The sequence below is a fragment of the Cucurbita moschata genome, unplaced genomic scaffold (genome assembly GCF_002738365.1).
Source record: "Cucurbita moschata cultivar Rifu unplaced genomic scaffold, Cmos_1.0 Cmo_Scf00003, whole genome shotgun sequence".
NCBI lineage: Eukaryota > Viridiplantae > Streptophyta > Magnoliopsida > Cucurbitales > Cucurbitaceae > Cucurbita > Cucurbita moschata.
Genome location: NW_019268519.1, coordinates 5,632,809 through 5,657,478, shown reverse-complemented (window position 1 = coordinate 5,657,478; position 24,670 = coordinate 5,632,809). Strand labels below are relative to the sequence as shown.

The window sequence follows — 24,670 nt, the reverse complement described above, 5'->3', positions numbered from 1 at the left end:
AAAAAAAAAAAAAAAAAAAAAAAAAAAACCTCAAATTCATTGTTCAAACTTTTTCTCTACAAAGCCCTAAGCCACTTCTTCTTTTTCCTTTTTCTTCTTTATTTTCTTCCCTTCTTTTAATTTCCAAATTAAACATCTAGCTCGAGACAAGCTAAAAATGACCAAAATGCCCCTTAGACATTGACCATTGACCGAACTTTACTCTTCCCGACATCATAAAATTTAGTTCCTAAGATCCTTAAAAAAAAATATATGTGATGTCCCACGTTGTTGGGGAGGAGAACAAACCACCATTTATAAGGGAGTGGAAACCTTCCCCTACCAGATGCGTTTTAAAGCGTTGAGGGGAAGTCCGAAAGGGAAAGTCCAAAGAGGATAATATCTGCTAGCGGTGGATACAAATTGTCACATCTCAAATTAACATATGTACAAAAATCCCAACATATCAACTTCAAGTATGCATAACACACGATAATTTATTATCAATCACATACAAACCGCTAAAAATGTTTAAAAGAGAAGCTAACTAATCGAAGAGTACTTCATCTTAATTTAATCGCTCTAGTTCCCTTTTTGGGCGGTTGTGGGCGAGGTGGGCTTCGAACTACCTTAAATAAACCTGTTAAAATGAAAGCTTAAAGTATTATAGATAGAGACATAGTTGAAACTTATGAAAAAGGTTTGTGATTTTAAAATGAATGCAGTAAGAAGAGAGCTACAAATAATGAAGTTGTTTATGCATCCTCACATAGTACAACTCTATGAGGTTATAGAGACACCAACTGCTACCTGTGTAGTGATGGAGTATGTCAAGTTTGGAGAACTTTTTTATTATATTGCGGAGAATGACAGGTTGAAGGAAGATGAAGCTCGTAGACTCTTCCAACAGGTACCATATATATCCTCTACTTCCATCATGTTTAGGACGTTTCGTTCACTCACCGACTACTCGTTTGATAACGTTCCAATTTCCCGTTTCTTGTTTTTTGTTTCTCCGTTTGTTAGAAGCAAACATGTTCGATAACTCATCTTGTTTCTCGTTTCTAAAAAAAGGCAAAATTTGAGAAACTACTAAGCACGAAACCAGAACTATTTGAGAATATTTAGTCCTGAATGTATCATATTTGACCCTTTACTACATACAAATATCTTGTATGATTGAGCATATTTAGACTTTACTTACGGTTTACCATAGGTATCATATCTGACCATTTGTTATACGCAAATATCTTGTATGATATTTAGACTTCAATTACGGTTTACTATAGGTATCATATCTGACCATTTGTTAAGGCAAATATCTTATATGATATTTAGACTTCGATTACGATTTATCATAAGTATCATATCTGACCATTTATTATACGCAAATATCTTGTATGATATTTAGACTTCAATTACGGTTTACCATAGGTATCATATCTGACTATTTATTATAAGGTAAATATCTTGTATGACATTTAACCTCCCATTACGATTTAACATAGGTGTCATAATTGACCTTTTATTATAGACAAATATCTTGTATCCAATTTTATTGCTCCTCCCATTTTCTTTGCAATTTATTTGATTCGGTAAATGATTATAAATAGAGAACTTTTACCGCCATTTAGGTGTGGTGATTTTAACAAATATTCTCATAAACGTGATCAAACGAGCCATTAAAGTTCAATTAGACATAAAATTCAATTTTATATCTAATACAGTTCATGAACTTCTTAAATATTTAGAAACAAAAATCGAAGACACAAAGTTAAAAGTTAATGATCTATTCGAGAATCATACTAGAATCATACTAGGCTTACTAAGCTTTCATCATCTGATATTGAAGATTCAAGAAAAGTGATATGAAATGATATTGAGACAGGTAATATCAGGAGTTGAGTACTGCCACAGAAACATGATAGTCCACAGGGATCTTAAGGCTGAGAATGTGCTTTTGGATACCAATTTGAATGTAAAGATAGCAGATTTTGGTTTTAGCAATGTGATGTGTGATGGGCATTTCCTGAAAACAAGCTGTGGGAGTCCTAACTATGCTGCTCCTGAGGTACAACTTCTTACCAACACCTAACCAAAACTAGTCTTCAAACCACCCTAATTTTGAATCCACAGGTTATTTCTGGTAAACTCTATGCTGGCCCTGAAGTAGACATATGGAGCTGTGGGGTTATATTGTATGCACTCTTATGTGGGTATCTTCCATTCGAGAGCGAAAACATCGCCCTTCTTTATCAAAAAATAAAGGTAACTACCGTTAGCAGATATTGTCTTCTTTCAGGCTTCCCCTCAAGGTTAGGAAGAGGTTTCCACACCCTTATAAAGAGTATTTCGTTATCCTCCCCAACTGATGTGGAATCTTACAATCCACTCCCTTTGAGGCCCAACGTCCTCGCTAGTACTCGTTCCCTTCTCCAATCGATGTGGCATCTCCCAAACCACTCCCATTTGGGCCCAGCACCCTTGCTGACACACCGCCTCGTATCCACCCCTTTTAAGACTCAGCCTCCTCGCTAGCACATCACCTGATGCCTGGCTTTGATACCATGGATAACAAATTAAGCCCACCGCTAGTAGATATTGTCTTTTTTGGTCTTTCCCTATCAGGTTTCCACACCCCTTATAAAGGGTATTTAGTTCTCCTCCCCAACTGACCGACCTCGGATGTTAAACTTTTGAGTTTGTTTCATTTTAGTCTCCCAACTTTTGAACTAAATATTATTTTGTATGAACTTTAGAACGGAGTTTATAGGATTCCGAATTTCATATCACCGGCCGCAAGAAACTTGATATCAAGGATACTTGTAGTTGATCCATTGAAACGAATAACTATTCCTCAAATTCGTCAGCATCCATGGTTTCAAGCTCATCTTCCTCGCTATTTAGCAGTGAAACCAACGGCTATCATCCAACAATTTGAAAAGGTTAGTGATTTACTTTCGAAAGCTCATGGCATTCAAAATGCATACCCATTTGTTCTTGTTAAAAGTTGATGAAACTTGTTGGGTACATAATTTGAATTACTGGTAGCATTTATGTTGGGGTTATGTGGTAGTGATTTGTTAGTAGACTGAATGTGGCTCAGTCGTGTTGACCAGAGATTCTTATATGGTATAAGAGCCGTCATGTTTTTATGTCGTATAGAGGCAAGTTTGGATATCCGTATTCCTCATAAGTAGTTAGTCAAGATCGTCCTAGTCATCTTGTGTGGAAGGAGCCCAACGACCTCATTCTTGTCTTGTCTGCAGTACTCGCTGAAAATTAGAATCATGGATTCCTCGATCTCACGTCCTTAGGTTGATTCTCATCATTCATTTTGAACTCACTTACTCATGTTAGAATGAGTGTTGAAGTCAGGAAGGGAAAGGAGCCTGCATAATATCATGGCATACATAGACACTGTAATATACGTGTTCGTACGAATCATAAGAGGGAAGTCCCCCTATGCACGTGACATACAAAATACATGAAGTCCCCATAACTTTAAATCATGACATGTATTTATGATGCAAGTCATACCTCCATTCTTTTCATGACATAGTGTTCCTACCCGGCATACATACATAATATTTGACATATTTTTCATGATTGACATACATGACTTTCTTATATGTCTCACAGGCATATAACAAACATATTAACATAATTTACATAACGTGGCATATGGAGATTCAGACATCATACAACACTAATAGTACAACATACAAAATCGATAACACATATTCTCGTGAATCAATGGACTTAAATTGGCTTCGAAACAAATGAGGGAAAAGATCCCTTGTATAATATCCAAGAGACACCTCCAAAAGACACCAAGCAAATAAGCACATGCACACCTACCATTCATATACATGAACCAAAAAGACATTCTTAGTCGAACATGTTTGGAGTCACATTTTCATCATAAATTCATGGGTTGGTGTTAAGAACGAGAAATAAAAGTGGGATTGAAAGTCCGAGAAATATAGGTGGGATCAAAAGTTCCAGTTCACTAAACATGGTATCAGAGCATCTCATTCTTAACCGTTGACTTAGTTTTATGTTCGTATGGTTTTGCAGATCGATGAGGATGTTCTCCAAAGAGTGGTTCTGATGGGGTTTGACAGGAACACACTGATTCAATCTATTCAAAATAGAACTCCAAATGAGGTTTTTTCTTAACTAAATGATTAAGCTTAATATCTATTATAGTAAATATGTTATTATTTCCACTTTGTTTTAGGGAACTGTCTCCTACTATTTGCTGCTGGGCGATCGGTTCCCTATCTCTGATGGCTATCTTGGTGCCGAGGCTCAAGAATCAATGGTAAGTTCATTAGCTTTGAGTTCATAAACTTTGACATAATAGTCACCAACCTCAAACAAATGTTATGTTTAGGAACCGAACCATACGCGTCCACTTGCTGCCACACTGCCTTCTTTCGAACGTAGGAATGATGAAGTTGTGGGCATCACTCCTCAGATTCCCGCTGATGGGAAGTGGGCTCTTGGATTACAGGTTTGTTTATCTTTTTATAAACGTTTCAAAATTAGTTTTTAGGTAGAAATTCAATAGATTATTACTTAAAACAATCTAATGGTAACTAAAACTGTGATATCTCACATCGGTTGGAGAGAGAAACTACTACGTAATAGACCAAAACAGATAATATTTGCTAGTAGTGAACTTGAATTGTTATAAATAGTATTAGAGTCGATGGTTTTTGGTGGTGTGTATTTGGTAGGCTAAAGCAAACCCACGCGATATAATGATAAAGGTGCTTAAAGTGCTGCAAGAACTGAATGTGTGTTGGAAGAAGATTGGTGATTACAGTATGAAATGTAAGCTAACAACTGATACTCCAACTCATCACCAACCACTGCCTGCTAATTTTGCATTCAACAAACATTCAATACTTTTGGAGCTCAATAATGTCACCATACTACAGAATGTGGTCAAGTTCGAACTCCAGGTATGCCTTAATTTCATACTCATTTTTCAAATCGTTATAAAGCGTCTATTTTCATGGGCTAGCCTTGGTATTGCATGATCCTAGTCGTTGCTTTCTGTTCATATAATGCATGCAACTCTAGTTGTTAGTGTTGGTGACAATAGAAAACTGAAGTGAGATTGAGAGGAGGAGTGATTTGAATGATGGGGAGGGAGGTCGGAGGATTCCCGGAGTTGGTTGAGATTTTTGTGGATGAAATTGAATTCACCCCTCCTTCTCTTCCGTAGTAACTAATTCAAACTTCTATTATTAGCTTCAACACCCTCTCTTAAACTGAATTATGCGGAAATCAGTTGAGGACTTCACTTCATCTTCTTGATATACATCTTGGATTCTGCACATCCCCATCTTTCTTCTAAGCTTCTCGAACAATGGTTGTTTCAAGGGCTTTGTGAGTAGGTCTGCGATTTGTTCATCACTTCGGCAAAAATTGAGTTCAATAATGCCTTCTTTACACAAATCACGCAAGAAATGAAATCGAACATCGATGTGCTTGCTCCTTCCATGCAACACAGGATTTTTAGACAACTTAATAGTTGACATATTATCACAATATATAACTATCGTACCTGGTAGCTTCTGATTAAGAATTTCAAGCATTTTTCTTAACCAAATTGCTTGGCACGAGCATGCTGCTGCTGCCACAAATTCTGCTTCTGTAGTTGAGAGTGTTACAATAGGTTGCTTCTTTGAAGACCAGCAAATAGCTCCTGAACTCATCATGAAAATACTTCCTGAAGTACTTTTACGATCGTCTATATCACCTGCATAGTCGCTATCTGTATAGCCAATCCTCTCCGGATCATCTCCTTTCTTGTAGAATACCCCCAAATCAAAGGTTCCTCTCACATAACGAAGTATCCTTCTTGCTGCATTGAGATGTTTTTCCGTTGGATGCTCCATGTAACGACTTATCATACTAACCACATACATGATGTCTTGTTGAAGTTAGGTACATCAAACTTCCCACAATTTGTTTGAAGTACCTATTATCCACCTCTTGCTCGTCAATATCCTTGTGCAACTTTAAACCCAATTCTGATGGAGCTCCAAATATGCGCTCATCCAATTTAAATCTTTCAAGTAATTCTTGAGCATACTTCTTCTGACAGATAAAGTTACCTGCGGGAGTTTGAGTAACTTCTACTCCAAGAAAATATCTCATCAAGCCAAGATCTGTCATTTTAAATTCCTTCATCATGCTCTTCTTAAAAAATTCAAACATTTCTTCATTATTGTCAGTAAATATTAAATCATCAACGTATAAGCAAATAATGATAATGTTACCTCCCTTTTCAGTTTTCACATACAACGTATGTTCATACGGGCATTTAGTGAATCCCATCTTTTCAAAATGAGAATCAATGCGACTGTACCATGCCCTCGGAGCTTGCTTCAAACCGTACAAAGCTTTCTTCAACTTGTATACTTGTTCCTCTTTGCCTTTTTGAACAAAACCTTCTGGTTGCTCCACATATACTTCTTCTTGAAGCTCTCCATGTAAGAAGGCCGATTTCACATCAAGTTGATAAATAGGCCAAGATTTCTGTGCTGCAATAGAAATTATGAGCCTGATAGTGTCTTGACGTGCCACTGGTGCAAATACCTCCTTATAATCAATTCCATACTTTTGCTTGTATCCTTTTGCAACAAGTCGCGCCTTGTACTTATCCACCTCACCGTTTTCATTCAACTTGGTTTTGAAAACCCATTTTACTCCGATTGTTTTCTGCCCTCTAGGAAGATCAGTGAGCTCCCAAGTCTTGTTCTTCTCTATGGATTTGATTTCACTGTCCATAGCTTCCTTCCATTTCTTCTCCTTTCCTGCTTCTTCATAGACAATTGGATCACTATCCATAAAGAATGCAAAATAACCACTATCACTTGATTCATAGTCCATCTCATAATCAATCATCCAGTTTGGTCTCTTTCTTGTTCTTGGATGTCTTTGATTATGATCATGATCTTCTTCTACTGGTTCTTCTTGTTGAGCTTGTGATGAGCTCTCTCCATGCTCATAGTGAGGCTGAATAGGGGCTTCAGTTTGTTCTTCTCCAAGATCTACAGGAATCTTTTGATTCACAGTGATCTTTTCTTCCCATGTCCCAGTCTTCTTTTCGTCAAAGACTACATCACGACTTACCACCACCTTCATTGTCAAAGGATTGTAGAGCTTGTACGCCTTAGAGGTCTCGCTTACTCCAAGGAACACACACTTCAAACTCTTGTCCTCAAGTTTCTTCCTTTTCTCATCAGGAACGTGTGCATATGCTATGCACCCAAAGATTCTAAAGTGGTCTACTGCAGGTTTTCTTCCACTCCATACTTCTTGTGGAGTCATATCTCTAACAGAAAAAGTAGGGCTCCGGTTGAGAATGTGAACGGACCACACAATAGCTTCTGGCCAGAATTCCTTCGGGACTTCTTCTTTATTTAGTTAACTTCGAACCATGTTGAGAATGGTCCTATTTTTCCTTTCGGCCACACCATTTTGTTGTGGTGTATATGCTGTTGTTAGCTGCCTACGTATGTCCTTCTCTTCACAAAATTGAATAAACTCTTTCGAGCAGAATTCTCCACCTCTGTCAGTTCTTAAAGCCTTGACTCCTCTTCCAGTTTCCGTCTTCATAGTAGCACAAAATTTTTTGAAGCAATCAAAGGCTTCTGATTTGGTGTGCAAGAAATAAGTCCATGTTTTTCGACTAAAATCATCGATGAGGGTCATGAAATATTTCTTGTTACCATTTGATGCTAGAGAGATGGGACCACATATGTCCGAATGAATCAACTCCAAAATTGCTTGAGCTCTTCTTGATTTTTCGGATGGAAAAGAGTTTCTTTCATGTTTTGCTACTACACAGCTCTCGCAAATTTCTGTTGGTGGAGTAATATCTGGCAACCCAGTTACCATCTTTTTTTAGGACAACGTCTTTAATCCTTTGAAGTGTAGATGACCATACCTAAAATGTCAAAGCCAAGTGGTATCTTCTTTCTTCACCATCAAACTTTTGGCAACGATATTTAACGTCAACGGATATAGACGGTTGGTGGTCATCTTCATCTTAGCAATCGATCCTCTTTTGGAGTCATAAATTTCACATTCATCATTTTGGAATGTGATCACATACCCCTTTTCTTGTAACTGACCGATACTAAGTAAGTTGGCCTTCAGATCAAGAATGTAGAATACATTAGAAATAGACTCTACAAAGCATTTCTAGTCTTGATATCTATGGTTCCTTTCCCCATCACTTGGAGAGTTGAATTGTTGCCAAGAGAAACCGTAGTATAAAAATTTTCATCTAGAGTTGAGAAGAATTTCTTACAACCTGTCATATGATTGCTGCATCCAGAGTCTACGACCCATACACCTTGATCTGCAACCTTCATAGCATGGAATGACATTAATAATGTTTCTTCTTCTCTTCTCTCCACAAAATTGGATTGATCTCTTTTCTCCTTTTGGAGCCTGGTATAGCATTCATTTTTGTAATGTCCAAGGCGTCCACATCTGTAACATTCCACCTTAGACTTGTCAAAGTGTCTCTTGCCTTTGTTGTCATAATCGTTTTTGACTAGGTTTGCTGACCTGCCAACATCTCCACTTCTTTCTCGACTGTCTCTCTCATGACCTCTGCCTCTTCTTTGCCATCTACCTCTAGAGCTTGAAGTTTCACTTGGTGTGGATATCTTTAAGGTTGTCATCTCCTCTATTGCACTTGTACGATTGAGCCTCTGCTCATGTACTAACAGGGAGCTTTGGAGTTCATCTATTTGCATCTCTTCGACATTGTTTGCTTCTTCGATAGAACATACAATGTAATCAAATTTTGGAGTTAGTGATCGCAAAATCTTTTCTACGACCGCAACATCTGTGATTGAACCACCATGCATCCTCATTTTACTTGCAAGACTTATAACCTTGCCAATATAATCATTTACCGTTTCTCCCTTTTGCATTTGGAGAATTTCAAAGTCTCTCCGAACTGCCTGTAGTTGAGCACGTTTTACTCTCGTTGAGCCTTGATACTTCCTCCTTTGATACTCTCGCCTTCATTTGGCTCTTCATAACCCGTTTCCACCATATCAAAGAACTCCTTTGATCTGAGAAAATTTTCCATCAACATCGTCCAATGATCATAGTGACCATCGAACCTCGAGATGGCGGGCTGAACGTAGTTCTCAACTTGATTTTCTGTTGCCATTTTTTACTGCTGCAAGATTGCTCTGATACCAGTTGTTGGTGACAACAGAAAACTGAAGTGAGATTGAGAGGAGTGATTTGAATGATGGGGAGGGAGGTCCGCTGCAAGATTGCTCTGATACCGGTCGTTGGTGACAACAGAAAACTGAAGTGAGATTGAGAGGAGTGATTTGAATGATGGGAAGGGAGGTCCTTTTATAGGGGATTCCTGGAGTTGGTTGAGATTTTTGTGGATTCCTGGGGTTGGTTGAGATTTGTGTGGATGAAATTGAATTCATATAGAGGGGATTCCTGGAGTTGGTTGATTTTTGTGGATTCCTGGAGTTGGTTGATTTTTGTGGATTCCTGGAGTTGGTTGATTTTTGTGGATTCCTGGAGTTGGTTGATTTTTGTGGATGAAATTGAATTCATATAGAGGGTATTCCTGGAGTTGGTTGAGATTTTTGTGGATTCCAGGGGTTGGTTGAGATTTGTGTGGATGAAATTGAATTCATATAGAAGGGATTACTAGAGTTGGTTGAGATTTTTGTGGATTCCTGGAGTTGGTTGAGATTTTTGTGGATGAAATTGAATTCATATAGAGGGGATTCCTGGGGTTGGTTGAGATTTTTGTGGATGAAATTGAATTCATATAGAAGGGATTACTAGAGTTGGTTGAGATTTTTGTGGATTCCTGGAGTTGGTTGAGATTTTTGTGGATGAAATTGAATTCATATAGAGGGGATTCCTGGAGTTGGTTGAGATTTTTGTAGATAAAATTGAATTCACCTCCTCCTTCTCTTCGTCAGTAACACTTCAAACTTCTATCTCCTCCTTCTCCTTCTCTTCGTCAGTAACACTTCAAACTTCTATCTCCTCCTTCTCCTTCTCTTCGGCAGCAATACTTCAAACTTCTATCTCCTCCTTCTCCTTCTCTTCGGCAGCAATACTTCAAACTTCTATCTCCTCCTTCTCCTTCTCTTCGGCAGCAAACTTCTATCTCCTCCTTCTCCTTCTCTTCGGCAGTAACACTTCAAACTTCTACTCCTCCTCTTCGGCAGTAAGACTTCAAACTTCTATCTCCTCCTTCTCTTCGGCAGTAACACTTCAAACTTCTATTATTAGCTTCGCAGTAAGACTTCAAACTTCTATCTCCTCCTTCTCTTCGGCAGTAACACTTCAAACTTCTATTATTAGCTTCGCAGTAAGACTTCAAACTTCTATCTCCTCCTTCTCCTTCGCAGTAAGACTTCAAACTTCTATCTCCTCCTTCTCCTTCGCAGTAAGACTTCAAACTTCTATCTCCTCCTTCTCTTCGGCAGTAACACTTCAAACTTCTATCTCCTCCTTCTCTTCGGCAGTAACACTTCAAACTTCTATCTCCTCCTTCTCCTTCTCTTCGGCAGTATCACTTCAAACTTCTACTCCTTCTCTTCGGCAGTAAGACTTCAAACTTCTATCTCCTCCTTCTCTTCGGCAGTAAGACTTCAAACTTCTATCTCCTCCTTCTCTTCGGCAGTAAGACTTCAAACTTCTATCTCCTCCTTCTCTTCGGCAGTAAGACTTCAAACTTCTATTATTAGCTTCGCAAACTTCTATCTCCCCCTTCTCTTCGGCAGTAAGACTTCAAACTTCTATTATTAGAATCAACAGTTAATTGGGTCGGTTCAATGGTTCTATATAACGTTGGAGTCCCGCATTAGTTAACTAAAGGAAAGACCCCAAGTATATAAATAAGGAACACTATCCCGAAAATTTTATTTCGATCCAATCTAAAACTATTAGTATGAGATATTTTGAGAAAACTAAAAGAAAAGTAATGGGAGCTTGAGGTGAACAATATCATATTCATGTAGAGGTTCATTGTTCGTATCATATACTATGATCATGTTCGTAACCCAACGTGAGAATACTTTATTATTGATAATTTGATTTGTATGATATCAAAACATGATGGTAACTTGATATTAATTTCTTCCTTTGTTATTGCACAGCTATATAAAATGCCTGAGGAAAAGTACGTGGTTGATCTACAAAAGATCCAAGGCCCCGAGTTTCTATTCTTAAATCTTTGTGCTACCTTCATTTCTCAACTTCGAGTCGACTGAACTATGTAATAACACAATTTTATATCACTCAAGATCTAGTTATACTCTAATCAAATAAGTTGTATTTATATGTTACTATAAACATACTTGAGATTATGACGCTCAAGCACAGAGTATGGCTGAAATGAGAGTGAACTTGAAACTATGTAGGATCAACAAAAATTTACGAAAACTTTTAGTCAAAACTCATTATAATTCCGAATAACACGAACAAAGTAATTAGCTAAAGGATAGTACCACCCTCCATTGCGAGGAGGAATTTGTTGAACAAGATTGCAGCTAAGCCGACGAAGGATCATTTATGACACCCATGAAATCATCTTTGATGGTTCCAACACAAAACTGCAAACCAACCCAATAGTGTTAATAAATGACACAACAAAGTAAGCATAAGCTCGACTCGATTCAGTAAGCTCTTAGCTTGTTAAATCGTATGGTTCAACCAAAAACTTAAAAGAATAGGTAAAGAAACTTGAAATCATGGTCGTGATTGGCGTACAATTTCAGTAGCATCTACTCGAGTCCCGATTATCTTTAATCGAACTTCGCTATCTTTTTGGATCTTAACCTATAAGAAAACTTAAGTAATTTATAAGCAAATTTAACGTAATAAGAGAGCATTAGTTTTTTATGTTTAAGAAATATACTGATCCATCTGAAGTGGTATAGTTTGGGATATCTCCGGATTGAAATTCCATATCATCTGGAATCAACTGAAATAGAAGATATTAGATGAGTTGATTGAACATACACCCTTAATGATGTGTAATTCAACATGACACAAGAAAGTTGAGTAAGAAAAGGTATTAGCTCGCTCAAACACTTCACTATGATCAATATCTTCAGTAGCATGCTCTTACTTTGCCTTTTTCGAGACAATTTCTCCTTTACTTCGATCCTACCCTAATCTTATGTGGCAGGACTCTCAATTGAGATAAGCTATGACTCTCCAACAAGAACCATTTATAAGGATATCGATGACATCCAAACTTGAAGACAAAATCTATGGCAATACAAGCACTACCAAACTCACTTAGGGACATAAAATTCCTTTTCATTTCCCTCTTTTGTCCGACCCTTGTTACATGGAAAAGTCTACTATTCTAACGAGGCTGTCTCCATTATATTCGATCATGACTATCTCCATTATATTCGATCATGACCCATTTTCAGGACATTAATTACTAAATACACATTACACAACGAGGTACAAAAAGTTCAATAGCTACAAGAAACTCTATCTAAACACCACAAGCACACATATTAAGATTAAATTCATAGATTTCATGAAATTACTAAGAAAAAAAGCAAGATATTTGGTGATTTGAAGAAACATCCTTACATGATTAGAAACAAAAATCTGAATGGGTCCAGCTTCAGCAAAGAAACCCATCTACATAATACTCGCATTAGAGCCGTTATATTCATACTCATCACTAAAAACAAACTCACAAGTGTTAGACGAATAGGACTCTCCACACTGGTATGATATTGTCCACTCTGAACATAAGCTCTAGTAATTAAAGCAATAGAGATAGTATTCTTTGATTATAAACCCATGATTTATGTACCCACCTTGTTTACCATAGAAACAAAAGCTTCCAAGATTTCGCCCTTGAAAGGCCGAAACACAACACATTGATACTTAACAGGAAAGGTCACAAACCCCGTGCCATCACGAATCAACCCTTTTCCCACTTTCTCGATGCCCGTAATCGCCACTACAAAACCATGCCGTCCGCTGCGCCAAATCTAAACATGAAACCACCAAATTCTACGTAGAATTGAACAAAAACAAACAAAGAGTTAGAAGAAGAAACCTGCAAGTGCCCTCCACCTCTTTCATGAGCTTGGTTACGAGGCTGTCGCGGAGGCCACGCCCGAAGTGCCGTGGATGCAGCTGCGTGTTCCTCTCCAACACAATGTGGAAGAACATTATGGGGTTCCCTCTCGGCGATGAGCGGCTGCCGGCGTTGGCTCTGTCAATTAAACCAACTCAACAAACTAACTCAACACGACTCGGTCTTTGTGTATACATCACACTTTTTTTCTATAAATAAACAGTCATCCAACTAAATTAAAATCCAAAATTAATGAACTTTTTATTATTTCAGTTAACTCAATCAAATTTATCTTAATTTTACTAATTTCAGTTTAATTTACCCAAATTAGATCTCCAACCACTTTAATTAATTCAATCCAAATCAATTTAATTCTCCTAATAATTATAATATACTTTCTCACAAAATTTCATTTCATTATCTTTTCAACTAAATTTATTCTTAAAAAAATATAAATTAAATACCATAAATTATTTTAGCACAAAAAAAAACAAACTTATTGGGCTTATTAAATATTTATCAATATTTTTATTTTGAATTGCAAAATTTTGCTTAATTTAGTTTAATAATTTTTAGTATTTAAATTATAATTTACCTATTGTAACATTAAATAAAAATAATAAAATAGCTTGGTATATTCTCAAAATGCCTCGTAACAATGGAGATATTATTCCTCCCTTATAAATTCATGATCTTCTGGAGATATTATTCCTCACTTATAAATTCATGATCTTCTACTAAATTAACACGTGGGACTCACTCTCAATAATCTTTAACAATCGACAACAGCTTCCTTCTTTCAAGCTTTAAGCTGTTAGAAAAAAAAATTGTCCTCTGTTCTCAAAGTTTAATAGATTAGAAAAACTAGTCTAAGATTCTTAGTGATTTTTGTACTAATCTTTTTATTTTTAAAATCCATAAGTGGTTCAATGTGAGTCTTCATAGCTCGTGAATTTTAAAATTCTGCAAAGTCGTAAGGCCATGTATGGGAGCTGACGCTTGCCCAGTGTTAGAAGGTCAAGGAAGTTGGTGACCTGATGACAGGGGAGCCGGCGACCGAAACCTCGATGGATAACAGCCGTAACTATAACAGTTCTAAAGTAGCGAAATTCCTTGTTGGGTAAGTTCCGACTCGCACAAAAGGTGTAACGATCTGGACACTGTCTTAAAAAGAGGTACGGTGAAATAGACATGTGAAGATGGGGACTAAAGAAATGGTTAAGTTAATAAATTAAGGTTAGGTAGGTGAATTATTAAAGGAAAAAAATGTTTAGTATAAAAGAGTAGAATTTTAAGCAAGACTGGATTTCGTGGCTCATCTCCGCCAGTTCCTCCTGCTTGGTGGCGCATTATCGTTACCAGAAGCACTTCCCTTCCTCCGTGTCTCTTTCTCTTTCTTACGTTCTCTGTTTTTTTTATTGCATAATTTCCAAAACCCATCGCCATTTTTGGCGTTACCAGCTAACTCTGTTTGCCTTTGCCTGTCCTCAGTTACAAGACAAAATTCATTCCCTACGCATCTTCCCTCTCTCTGATACCCTTCTTCTACCAATTTCTCATACCCAATTCACCCATTAATCCCATTAATCCTTCCAAACTGGTTCCCATTTCATACAAGAGCTGAGTTCAGCTTCCGGAAGCTCTGTTTTCGCCCCTTTTGTTCTTCCTTTTACAATTATGGCTTCTGGGGTTCTTTTTCCTTCTGTTTTCTTCACAAGAAAGCATAGCAACAACCGCGGTTTTGGACTTCCTGCTCGTAATTCCGTGGTGGGTCGAAGATTCTTGGTTCGATCCTCCTTGGATACAGATGTTTCAGATATGAGTGTTAATGGTAATTGGGTTTTCCTGTACTGTGAATTGTGCTTTTCCATGTTTGATTTATGTGCTACCAAATGGTGAATTGCAATACCTCTGTTTTGGAATCTGAAAATTTTGTGAAGTTGGGATTAGGGTTGTCTATGTTATAAAATCTTGATGGCTCATCTTGAATTCACAGCTCCCAAAGGGTTGTTTCCCCCTGAACCTGAACGCTATCGAGGACCCAAATTGAAAGTTGCTATTATTGGAGCTGGGCTTGCAGGGATGTCGACGGCTGTTGAGCTTTTGGATCAAGGCCATGAGGTTCAGTTTATCATCTTCCCCTTCACTGTCTGCTTCAACACCTTGTATTAATAATAGTAGCTATTGCTTCATAGCAAGGGTGAGTTTAGGATGAGTTTTGGCAAAAAAAATGCTTTGAAATAAGAACACTTCTTCTATAAGTACTTTTGGAAGAATCATGGCACTTTTAAGTGTTACTTTCTGGTATCTTTACATAGTTTGAGAATTTTGAAGAGTATTTTTAGGCTTATCCTTCTAAAAGTCATCCCAAACGCACCCATTTGGGCATAGATGTTTACCTGTTAATTTAAGCATGTTCAAAATGATTATGCAGTTCAACAATATCAGTATCAAGTGCGTCTTTTGTGATTCCAGGTTGATATATATGAATCGAGAACCTTCATCGGTGGGAAGGTCGGTTCGTTTGTGGATAAACGTGGAAACCATATTGAAATGGGGCTACATGTATTCTTTGGATGTTACAACAATCTTTTTCGTTTAATGAAAAAGGTGAAGACAGTTTGCTTTATTGATTAACAGTATGACATTTGAATATTTATGATTCGTTTTCTCTCTTAAACGTTGGCGTTTACTAGAAACTATTGTGTATGTCAAGCTTGGGTATAGTATTTATCTTTAAATGTTCTTTGTGACTCGTGATGGATGATAGTCAAGAATAAATGGTCGAGTTGTTTTAAATGTTCTTTTCGATGTAGAACTTGAAATTAAGAATGCTGATTTAGTACCAATGGCTGTTTCTAGAATATATATGGCAACATGTGAGATTCCATATCGTTGAAGAGGGAAACGAAGCATTTCTTATAAGGGTGTGGAAACCTCTCTCTAGCAGATGCGTTTTAGGGGAAGCCCAAAGAGGACGATATCTGCTAACGGTGGGCTTGGGCTGGTACAAATGGTATCGGAGCTAGTCATCGGGCGCGAGGATGTTGAGCTCCATAGGGGGGTGGATTGTGAGATCCCACATCGGTTGGAGAAGGGAACGAAGCATTCCTTATAAGGGTGTGGAAACCTCTCCCTAGCAGACAGGTTTTAAAACATTAAGGGGAAGCCCAAAGAGAACGATATCTGCTAGTGGTGGGCTTGGGCTATTACAAATGGTATCAGAGCTAGTCATCGGGTGCGAGGATGCTGAGCCCCATAGGGGGGTGGATTGTGAGATCCCACATCAGTTGAAGAGGGGAACGAAGCATTCCTTATAAGGGTGTGAAAACCTCTCTCTAGCATACGTGTTTTAAAACCTTGAGGGAAGCCTAAAGAGGACAATATCTGCTAGCGGTAGGCTTGGGCTTGGGCTTGGGCTGTTACACCACATATTCTCCAACTTGTTGCCAATGATATGAGATGTGCTTTTCTTACCGTTAGTTGTACATCTTATCTAATAATATGTTCGAGATTAGGTTGGCGCAGAGAAGAACCTACTTGTGAAGGATCATACTCATACTTTTGTAAACAAGGGAGGCGAAATTGGAGGTAGAGTTCAAGTCTTATTCTCAACAAAATTTTCTTCATTTCATGAATGGTTTTTGCTTTCTTGGGAATATGATATGAAAATCTAATAAACTTCTACATCCTCAGAACTTGATTTCCGCTTTCCTGTTGGAGCTCCCATACATGGAATTCGAGCTTTCTTGGCCACGAATCAGCTTAAGGTAATGACATCCGTAGCCACTAACCTTAAACATCATTTTAATGTTTTTTTATTTATTATTATGAGTACGATCTTTTTAATACTACGTATGCTTCGATGTTGTTTCGACCTTTTTTTCCGCTCTTGTTTAACTAGGAGTCGATACGAAAGTGATGAGAATGGACAAAGTCTAATTATCTTTCTGTTATTTATAATTTCTTCAATAAAAAAATGATGATCTCATTATTCTAGCATCACGGATATTTATCTGACATTTTTTCCGAATCATATTATTCAGACGTACGATAAAGCAAGAAATGCTGTGGCGCTTGCCTTAAGTCCAGTCGTCAAGGCTCTTGTTGATCCAGATGCTGCAATGAAGGATATTCGAAATTTGGATAGTGTGAGAATGCTCTCTTCTTTCCTGCTATATATATAAAAAAGTACCATGTTCGTGTTTTAGGGGGAAACGTTGTTTTCCTATCGTCTTTCATGACTATATTGGCCTGATTGATATCTATATTCGATACTCGTGGTTAGTGATGATATAAACTAAAACTTCGTTAAAGCTCTATGATTCTAAATGCTCGCTGTTTCAATCATACAGATAAGCTTTTCCGAGTGGTTCATGTCTAAAGGTGGCACACGTGCGAGTATCCAGAGAATGTGGGATCCAGTTGCTTATGCTCTCGGCTTTATCGATTGTGACAACATCAGTGCCCGTTGTATGCTCACTATTTTCTCGTTGTTCGCTACTAAAACTGAGGCTTCTCTATTACGCATGCTAAAAGGTTCTCCAGACGTTTTCTTAAGTGGTCCCATACGAAAGTATATCACGGACAGAGGGGGCAGGTATATATGACTTCAGTTATGTTCTAATTCAGTACTTGTGGCTGGTTTTCTTGTTCCGATTCATTTGGACATCGTTTCCCTGCTCGAACAGATTCCATCTAAGGTGGGGATGTAGGGAGGTACTTTATGACAAATTTGCAGATGGAGAAACTTATATATCAGGACTGGCAATGTCTAAGGTGAAATCAAATGCTTCCATTTGCATCTTTTCTATGTGTTATCCCGAACAGGGCGGAACTCGGAATATAGTATTCATCTCGATCATTGTCACATACTTTGGAGAACTTATAGTGTTCATCTCGATCATTATTTTGGTCGGATATGTCGCTTTTTAGACCAAAATATAGGCAGAAGTAATGGGACTGATAATTAATGCTTAATGAACTCTGTTTTGTCTCAGGCCACGAATAAGAAAATTGTGAAAGCTGATGCTTATGTTGCAGGTTTGTGCTTTACCATATTTCTTTCCTCTTTTCTTATTTTTAATTTTGAAAATAAACTATACCATTTGATGACAGCATGTGATGTCCCTGGAATCAAAAGATTGATCCCATCTCAATGGAGGGAATGGGAGTTCTTTGATAATATTTACGAGCTGATCGGAGTTCCTGTTGTCACCGTCCAACTTAGGTACAACGGATGGGTTACAGAGATGCAAGATCTAGAACGTTCGAGGTGGTTCTCAATAAGCTATTTGACAATATTGTTGTCTTTGTTTTCTATTTTTAGAAAATCATTCCGTAAGATCCAATATCGGTTGAAGATGGGAACAAAGCCTTCCTTATAAGAGTGTGGAAACCCCTCCCTAGTAGATGCGTTTTAAAATTTTGAGGAGAAGCCCAGAAGGGAAAGCCAAAAAATGACAATATCTACTAACGGTGGGCTTGGGCTGTTATAAATGGTATCAAAGCCAGACACCAGGCAATGTGTCGCCAGACACCAGGCAATGCATCAGCGAGGACACTGGGCCCTCAAAGGGGTGGATTGTAAGATCCGATATCGGTTGGAGAGGGGAACGAAGCATTCCTTATAAGAGTGTGGAAATCTCTCCCTAGTAGACGCATTTTAAAATCTTGAGGGGAAGCCCGAAAGGAAAAGCCAAAAAATGACAATATCTGCTAGCAATGAGCTTGGGGTGTTACAAATGGTATTAGAGCCAGACACCAGGCAGTGTGCCAGTGAGGGCACTAGGCCCTCGAGGGGGTGGATTGTAAGATTCGATTTTGGTTGGAGAGGGGAACGAAGCATTCCTTATAAGGATGTGGAAACCTCTCCCTAGTAGATGCGTTTTAAAACGTTCAGGGAAAGCAATCTACTAGCAGTGGGCTTGGACTGTTCCACATTCTTATTTACAAAATCATTGTGAAATGGCTCGAAGGTTGTTATCGTTCTATATTTTCATGGATTTTCTTCACTTTGGAGTGTAGGCAGTCCAGGCAAGCTGTGGGGTTGGATAATCTCCTTTACACTCCAGATGCAGATTTCTCATGCTTTGCAGATTTAGCGCTAACCTCTCCAGAGGATTACTACATTGAGGGACAGGGATCATTGCTTCAGTAAGAGATCTTTTACTCTTAACATTATACTTTTTAATAACTTAATCCTTTGTTTATAGACAATTTTGGGGATGTTCCTAAAATCGAGAAACAAGAAACACGAACAATTTGCCGAATGCACACGTTTCTGATAATTGAAAACGAGAAACATGAATGTTTACTAAAATGATGAAATACTCTGATTTCAAAGTCACTTCCATTTTCAGATGTGTCCTGACGCCTGGGGATCCTTACATGCCATTGCTAAATGATGAGATTATAGCAAGAGTGACAAAACAGGTGTGGTTTTTATTTAGACTCTTCTATGGAAGTGCTTTGGAAGTACTTTTGCCTGTTTTCAATTGTTTTCTCACAGAGTATTGCATGTGCTTTTGGCTTTTTCCTAAGGCACTATTAAATTACTTCAAAAACATGATGCATTTGAGTGGGGAGTATAACCAAAAGAACTCTCATATGTAGCCAAAGTTATTTTTAATAGCGTGTTGAATTTCATGTACTCTCTGTAAGATCCCACATCAGTTGGAGAGGGGAATGAAACATTCTTTGTAAAGGTGTGGAAATCTCTCCCAGCAGACGCGTTTTGTTAGCGGCGGGCTTAAACTGTTACAAATGGTATCAGAGCTAGTCACTGGACGGTGTGAGGCACTTGTTGGAGTAGGGCTAGACCCTCTCTATAGTAAACGCGTTTTAAAACCTTGAGGGGAAGTCCATAAGGGAAAACCTAAAGAGGACAATATTTGCTAGCGGTGGGGTTGGGCTGTTACAAATAGTATTAGAGCCAGTCACTGGACAGTATGAGGCACTGGTCGGAGTAGGCTAGACCCTCTCCATAGTAGACGTGTTTTAAAACCTTGAGGGGAAGCTCGGAAAGGAAACCGAAAAATAACAATATTTGCTAACGGTATGCTTGGGTTGTTACAAATGGTATCAGAGCTAGTCACCGGACAGTATGAGGTACTAGTCGAAGTAGGGGCTAGACCCTCTTCATAATAGGCACGTTTTAAAAACCATGAGGGGAAGTCCAAAAAAGAAAGTCTAAAGAGGCCAATATTTGCTAGTGGTGAGCTTGAGCTGTTACAAATGGTATCAGAGTCATCCAGAAGAGGTTTCCTCAAAGAGGACAATATCTGCCAGTCGTGGGGTTGGGCTTGGGCTGTTACAAATGGTATCAGAGCCAGTCACCGGACGGTGTGAGGCACTGGTCGAAGTTGGGCTAGACCCATTCCATAGTAGACGCGTTCTAAAACATTGAGAGGAAGCTCGAAAGGAAAAATCCAAAGAGGACAATATCTGCTAGTGGCGGGATTGAGCTGTTACAAAAACGCCACATATATATATATATATTTTTCGTACTTTCTCCTAGTCTACACTTGCTATAGATATCGACTTAACTTCATACATGATTCGCTCGTTTTACATAAGGTCTTGGCTTTATTCCCATCCGCACAAGGTCTAGAAGTTACATGGTCATCGGTTGTGAAGATCGGACAGTCTCTATACAGAGAGGCACCCGGCAAAGATCCGTTTCGACCGGATCAGAAGACACCCATTAAAAACTTCTTCCTCGCCGGATCATACACAAAACAGGTATGTCTTTCTACATTTGTTCATCAAGTTCGAACTCCATCAAGCCAAGTTATGTGAAGGAAAACCATACTTTGTTGTGTATATGTATGTGTAGGATTACATAGATAGCATGGAAGGAGCAACTCTGTCAGGGAGGCAAGCTTCTTCATATATATGTGAAGCTGGTGAGGAATTGATGATGCTAAGAGAGAAGATTGATGCCTTTGATTCTGAAACTGCCAAATTAAGTGATGAACTAAGTCTAGTTTAGTCTCATCTAAATTCATTCTTAGCCACTAAACAAACGTGTATAATGTAATATCACCACCATAGTAAAATTATAAGGCTAGGTCAGCTGATTCCCTTGTAACGCCACTCATACCACTCTCCCTCTCTTTCTCTCATCTCTTTAAATGACATGGCTGATCTTGTCTCTCGTATTCTCTTCGTTCCTCGATGCTAATTAGGTGGTTTCCAAGTAATTTTTGTGAAAAAACTTACTGACTTGGATTTTAAAAAAGAAACCGAGTTTTACTAGGCCTAATGTAGAAGTAAAGTACAAGTTACTCACCGTTACTATCGTTTATGGATTTTTTATATGATATGAGATATCTATATTAGGAAAAGAGTAGCCCTTACATCAAGGAGCAATCCTCAAGTGGAGCCCATTTGGTCACACGATGGTCAAGATAGATGAGTATCATGATTCGACCGAAGAGGACAATGCACCATCTAACACAATGAGCTTTCAATGACAACAAGTGTGACAATAGCAACGCGCCTTCAAAGGCGATGTTACCATTCCTCTCTAACACTCTTTTCTAGTGACAATGTAAGCTCCAACCACATATCTATGCTCGAACCACAACACCCATGTCTAGATTAACTCCAAATACGAGTACCCAACTCGATTGACATTGGATCTATGAGTTCGAACGATTTCAAACATTATCCAGTAAGGTCCCAAGTTAGTTTAGCAAGTTTCCAAGGATGATGTAAAACAAGGTTACCAAAATACATATTTTATTTTAAGATTACATTGGAACATATACAAATGATCTCAAGCCAAACTAAACCATCTTCCATAAACAAGAACAAGTTACCAAATTCAAACTCAAAAAGGCACACATTTTAATCTTACAAAGACGAACAAACATCACTCACACAGAGGAGACCTTCTCCAGCTCCTCATCAATGGCGTTCTTAGCAGCCTCAAGATCCTCATCAAAGAACATATCCCAATGTCCATCCCACTTGATGAAAAACTCTGTATCCTCGTAGTATTTAACCCTATGAACATCTCCAGCTGGAGTAAACAGATAATCCCCAACACCCAAATCAAATCTCTCCTTTTTACTCAAATTCCAAACGCTCTTCTTCCCTTTCATCACCACCAGATCATGCCCAAATGTGTGGTGGTGCGCCGGCTCCACGCTTCCCGCCTCGAACCGAACCACGGCCGACGTCGGCGTCTCCCTCAGAATCTTCATCGAAGCGCCCGGGATCATCTCAACCGGGTTCAGCTCTCTATTCTTCACTGGGCAGCAGATGGAGCAAGTGTCTGTAACGGCCCCAACGGCCCCAATTTTGGGAATCTCGGTGAGGGAATTCTCCAAAAAGGACTGAATTTCGGTCGGCCAGGGGTTGAATTGAGAGGCAGGGCAAGGGGCTTTGAAGGGGGTTTGGAGCCAGGTGTTGAGGATTTCGACGGCGGAGTCAGGGGAAGTGGCGATGCCGGAGAGGGAGAGGACGTTGGAGTTGTTGATTGAGCGGGAGTTGAGGGCGTCGTCTTTGGTAAGGCAGGTGGCGGCGGTGACGGCGGGGAATTTGTTGGCGAAGATGGAGACGCCGACACCGGTGCCGCAGGCGAGGAGGCCGCGGATTTCGGGGGATTGAGAGTTGGGTGTGGTGGCGGCGGCGGAGACGCGGCGGCCAACCTCGGCAGCGATGGAGTAATAGGAGGAAACGCCGAGGTCTTCGACGGGGATGTTGAGGGAGCGGAGGTGGGAGAGGAGTGTGTCTTTGAGGGAGCAGCCAAAAGAGTCGGCGCCGGCGATGATTTTGAGGGGAGGAATCGACATTGGGATCGGCGGCGGGATTTGGATAAGAGGGAAGGACAGATCCAATGCGAATCCTAGGAAGATATTTTTATTTCGTTTTGGTCGATAATAATAATAATAATAATAATAATAATGATAATAATAATAATAATAATAATGATAATAATAATTCTAATAATAATTCTAATAATAATTCTAATAATAATAATAAAAAAAAAATATAATAATAATAATAATAATAATAATTCCATTTTAAGCTGAAGGATGTACCTAGTTCGAGTTAGGTTGGGTTGAGTGATTTTTATGAAACAACCAAATATCTAAATATTTGGGCTCATTGAATTCCTAACCCAATCTAGCCTAAAATTTTTTATAACTCAATTGAATCTAACTCACTCTGGGGTTGGGTTGTTAAAAAATTTTAATTTTTTTAAAAAAATGATTTATCCACCATTCATAATTATTGGATACTATCTTTTATAAAATATACTGAAAATTTACAAAGAAACACAAACTAAGCTATAATTATCCATAGACAAATTGTTGGTCAATACCAACAAGCGAAAATGGTAACAATATCAACATTATCATAAAACTAATGACAACTAGATACCAACACTTTTTTAGTGGTTGCTTACTCTAAAAGTGACTTTTTATTTATTTATGTTTGTAGGCGTGTGAGTGCGATGGATTCTTACGTCTGTTTCTACTACGACTACAATACTATTTAGAACACTAGATCTTTGACGAAAACATGTTATCAAACTAGCAGACGCATCAATAATAAACAAAATAAATTATGAAAGCATTCCATTAGATATATTTTGATTTTAAATACTCAACCTTTGTATGAAAGTAAGTATAGTTTTGGGTCTTAACATCGTTGGTGTACTTGCTAAGGATGATGTTAACAACCTGCCAAGAAAGACGGTTCGTAGAGTGATGAAATTTTAAAAAAAAGGGCAATATAATAACAAGAGCACCAGTGGTCTAGTGGTAGAATAGTACCCTGCCACGGTACAGACCCGGGTTCGATTCCCGGCTGGTGCATTTCCTTTTTAAGATTTTTTAAAGTTTGTAGGAATAAATTAATAAATCAGCATTTCCTTTTTAAGATTTTTTAAAGTTTGTAGGAATAAATTAATAAATAATTTATTTTACGAAAGATTAAAATTCTTGGGAATGGTAATTTATTGTCGTTCTCATATTTTTTGACGCATTTAATATTTGATTGAAATATAGACAAAACATTAAAAAGAAATGCACCAGCCGGGAATCGAACCCGGGTCTGTACCGTGGCAGGGTACTATTCTACCACTAGACCACTGGTGCAACTTGAAGTAATCATGGATAAAAAAGTTAACAAGCTATAACCAACCATTCATCCAAGAATTGAAATTCAAAATTTTTAACTTACCTCCTGCATTTGTGTTTGTGTAGCTTCACGAGCGCTAAATAGTTTTACCGAAAGTCTCAATTTCCTTAATCTTACATGGGCTCGAAGTCCCTGTTATCTAGTCTCTCTACATTTAAATAATATCTCACTAGACGTCTAATAAACATAATAAGCCTTCCTAAAACTAGTTGTTTTTAAAGTCATTTCATTGGAGAATGATCGCAAGTTGATTTTTATGCCGGTTTGTCTTGACGAGTTCGAAAAGTTGAAAGTGCGTTAATTTCAGGTTTACAATGATCTCCTCTCGAACAAAGTACGCCTCCCCTTAATCGTGGCTCGACTCCTTTTTTTTTTTTTTTTTTTTTTTTG

General features: G+C 38.3%; 4 protein-coding genes and 2 non-coding genes across 7 annotated transcripts in view; 3 read left to right on the top strand and 3 right to left on the bottom strand.

Moving 5' to 3' along the window:
* LOC111440895 (SNF1-related protein kinase catalytic subunit alpha KIN10-like) overlaps nucleotides 1–11,376 on the top strand; it is a 12,955-nt gene extending 1,579 nt beyond the window's left edge. The window contains exons 2-10 of one of the 2 annotated variants that reach the window (XM_023077722.1): nucleotides 705–889; nucleotides 1,868–2,050; nucleotides 2,116–2,247; nucleotides 2,739–2,924; nucleotides 4,060–4,149; nucleotides 4,223–4,306; nucleotides 4,379–4,498; nucleotides 4,725–4,952; nucleotides 11,169–11,376. In XM_023077722.1, coding sequence (XP_022933490.1) covers nucleotides 705–889; nucleotides 1,868–2,050; nucleotides 2,116–2,247; nucleotides 2,739–2,924; nucleotides 4,060–4,149; nucleotides 4,223–4,306; nucleotides 4,379–4,498; nucleotides 4,725–4,952; nucleotides 11,169–11,282 — 1,322 coding nt within the window. In that variant the 3' untranslated portion in view covers nucleotides 11,283–11,376. Of the gene's footprint in view, nucleotides 1–704; nucleotides 890–1,867; nucleotides 2,051–2,115; nucleotides 2,248–2,738; nucleotides 2,925–4,059; nucleotides 4,150–4,222; nucleotides 4,307–4,378; nucleotides 4,499–4,724; nucleotides 4,977–5,008; nucleotides 5,046–11,168 lie in introns of those variants that run through there. The other variant, XM_023077723.1, reaches the window with a different exon arrangement.
* A 66-nt stretch (nucleotides 11,377–11,442) lies between these two features.
* Nucleotides 11,443–13,252, bottom strand: LOC111440900 (DNA-directed RNA polymerase II subunit RPB7-like). The gene is made up of 6 exons (XM_023077732.1): nucleotides 13,103–13,252; nucleotides 12,858–13,023; nucleotides 12,625–12,675; nucleotides 11,930–11,995; nucleotides 11,782–11,850; nucleotides 11,443–11,624 (listed from the first exon to the last, which is right to left on the bottom strand). Exons 1-6 carry the CDS (start codon nucleotides 13,216–13,218, stop codon nucleotides 11,562–11,564), a joined length of 531 nt encoding a protein of 176 aa, XP_022933500.1. The 5' UTR covers nucleotides 13,219–13,252; the 3' UTR covers nucleotides 11,443–11,561.
* A 1,182-nt stretch (nucleotides 13,253–14,434) lies between these two features.
* On the top strand, nucleotides 14,435–21,281 carry LOC111440894 (zeta-carotene desaturase, chloroplastic/chromoplastic). The gene is made up of 14 exons (XM_023077721.1): nucleotides 14,435–14,954; nucleotides 15,120–15,244; nucleotides 15,599–15,733; nucleotides 16,642–16,714; nucleotides 16,820–16,893; nucleotides 17,170–17,274; nucleotides 17,479–17,723; nucleotides 17,815–17,902; nucleotides 18,124–18,166; nucleotides 18,242–18,398; nucleotides 19,151–19,279; nucleotides 19,486–19,558; nucleotides 20,702–20,866; nucleotides 20,961–21,281. Exons 1-14 carry the CDS (start codon nucleotides 14,801–14,803, stop codon nucleotides 21,114–21,116), a joined length of 1,722 nt encoding a protein of 573 aa, XP_022933489.1. The 5' UTR covers nucleotides 14,435–14,800; the 3' UTR covers nucleotides 21,117–21,281.
* A 560-nt stretch (nucleotides 21,282–21,841) lies between these two features.
* LOC111441070 (DNA damage-repair/toleration protein DRT102) lies at nucleotides 21,842–22,993 on the bottom strand. Its single transcript, XM_023077977.1, has one exon. It carries the CDS (start codon nucleotides 22,924–22,926, stop codon nucleotides 22,006–22,008), a length of 921 nt encoding a protein of 306 aa, XP_022933745.1. The 5' UTR covers nucleotides 22,927–22,993; the 3' UTR covers nucleotides 21,842–22,005.
* Nucleotides 22,994–23,884: 891 nt separating this feature from the next.
* On the top strand, nucleotides 23,885–23,955 carry TRNAG-GCC. The gene has a single exon. It is a non-coding gene; the product is annotated as a tRNA-Gly (tRNA).
* Nucleotides 23,956–24,166: 211 nt separating this feature from the next.
* On the bottom strand, nucleotides 24,167–24,237 carry TRNAG-GCC. Its single transcript has one exon. It is a non-coding gene; the product is annotated as a tRNA-Gly (tRNA).
* Nucleotides 24,238–24,670: the final 433 nt, after the last annotated feature.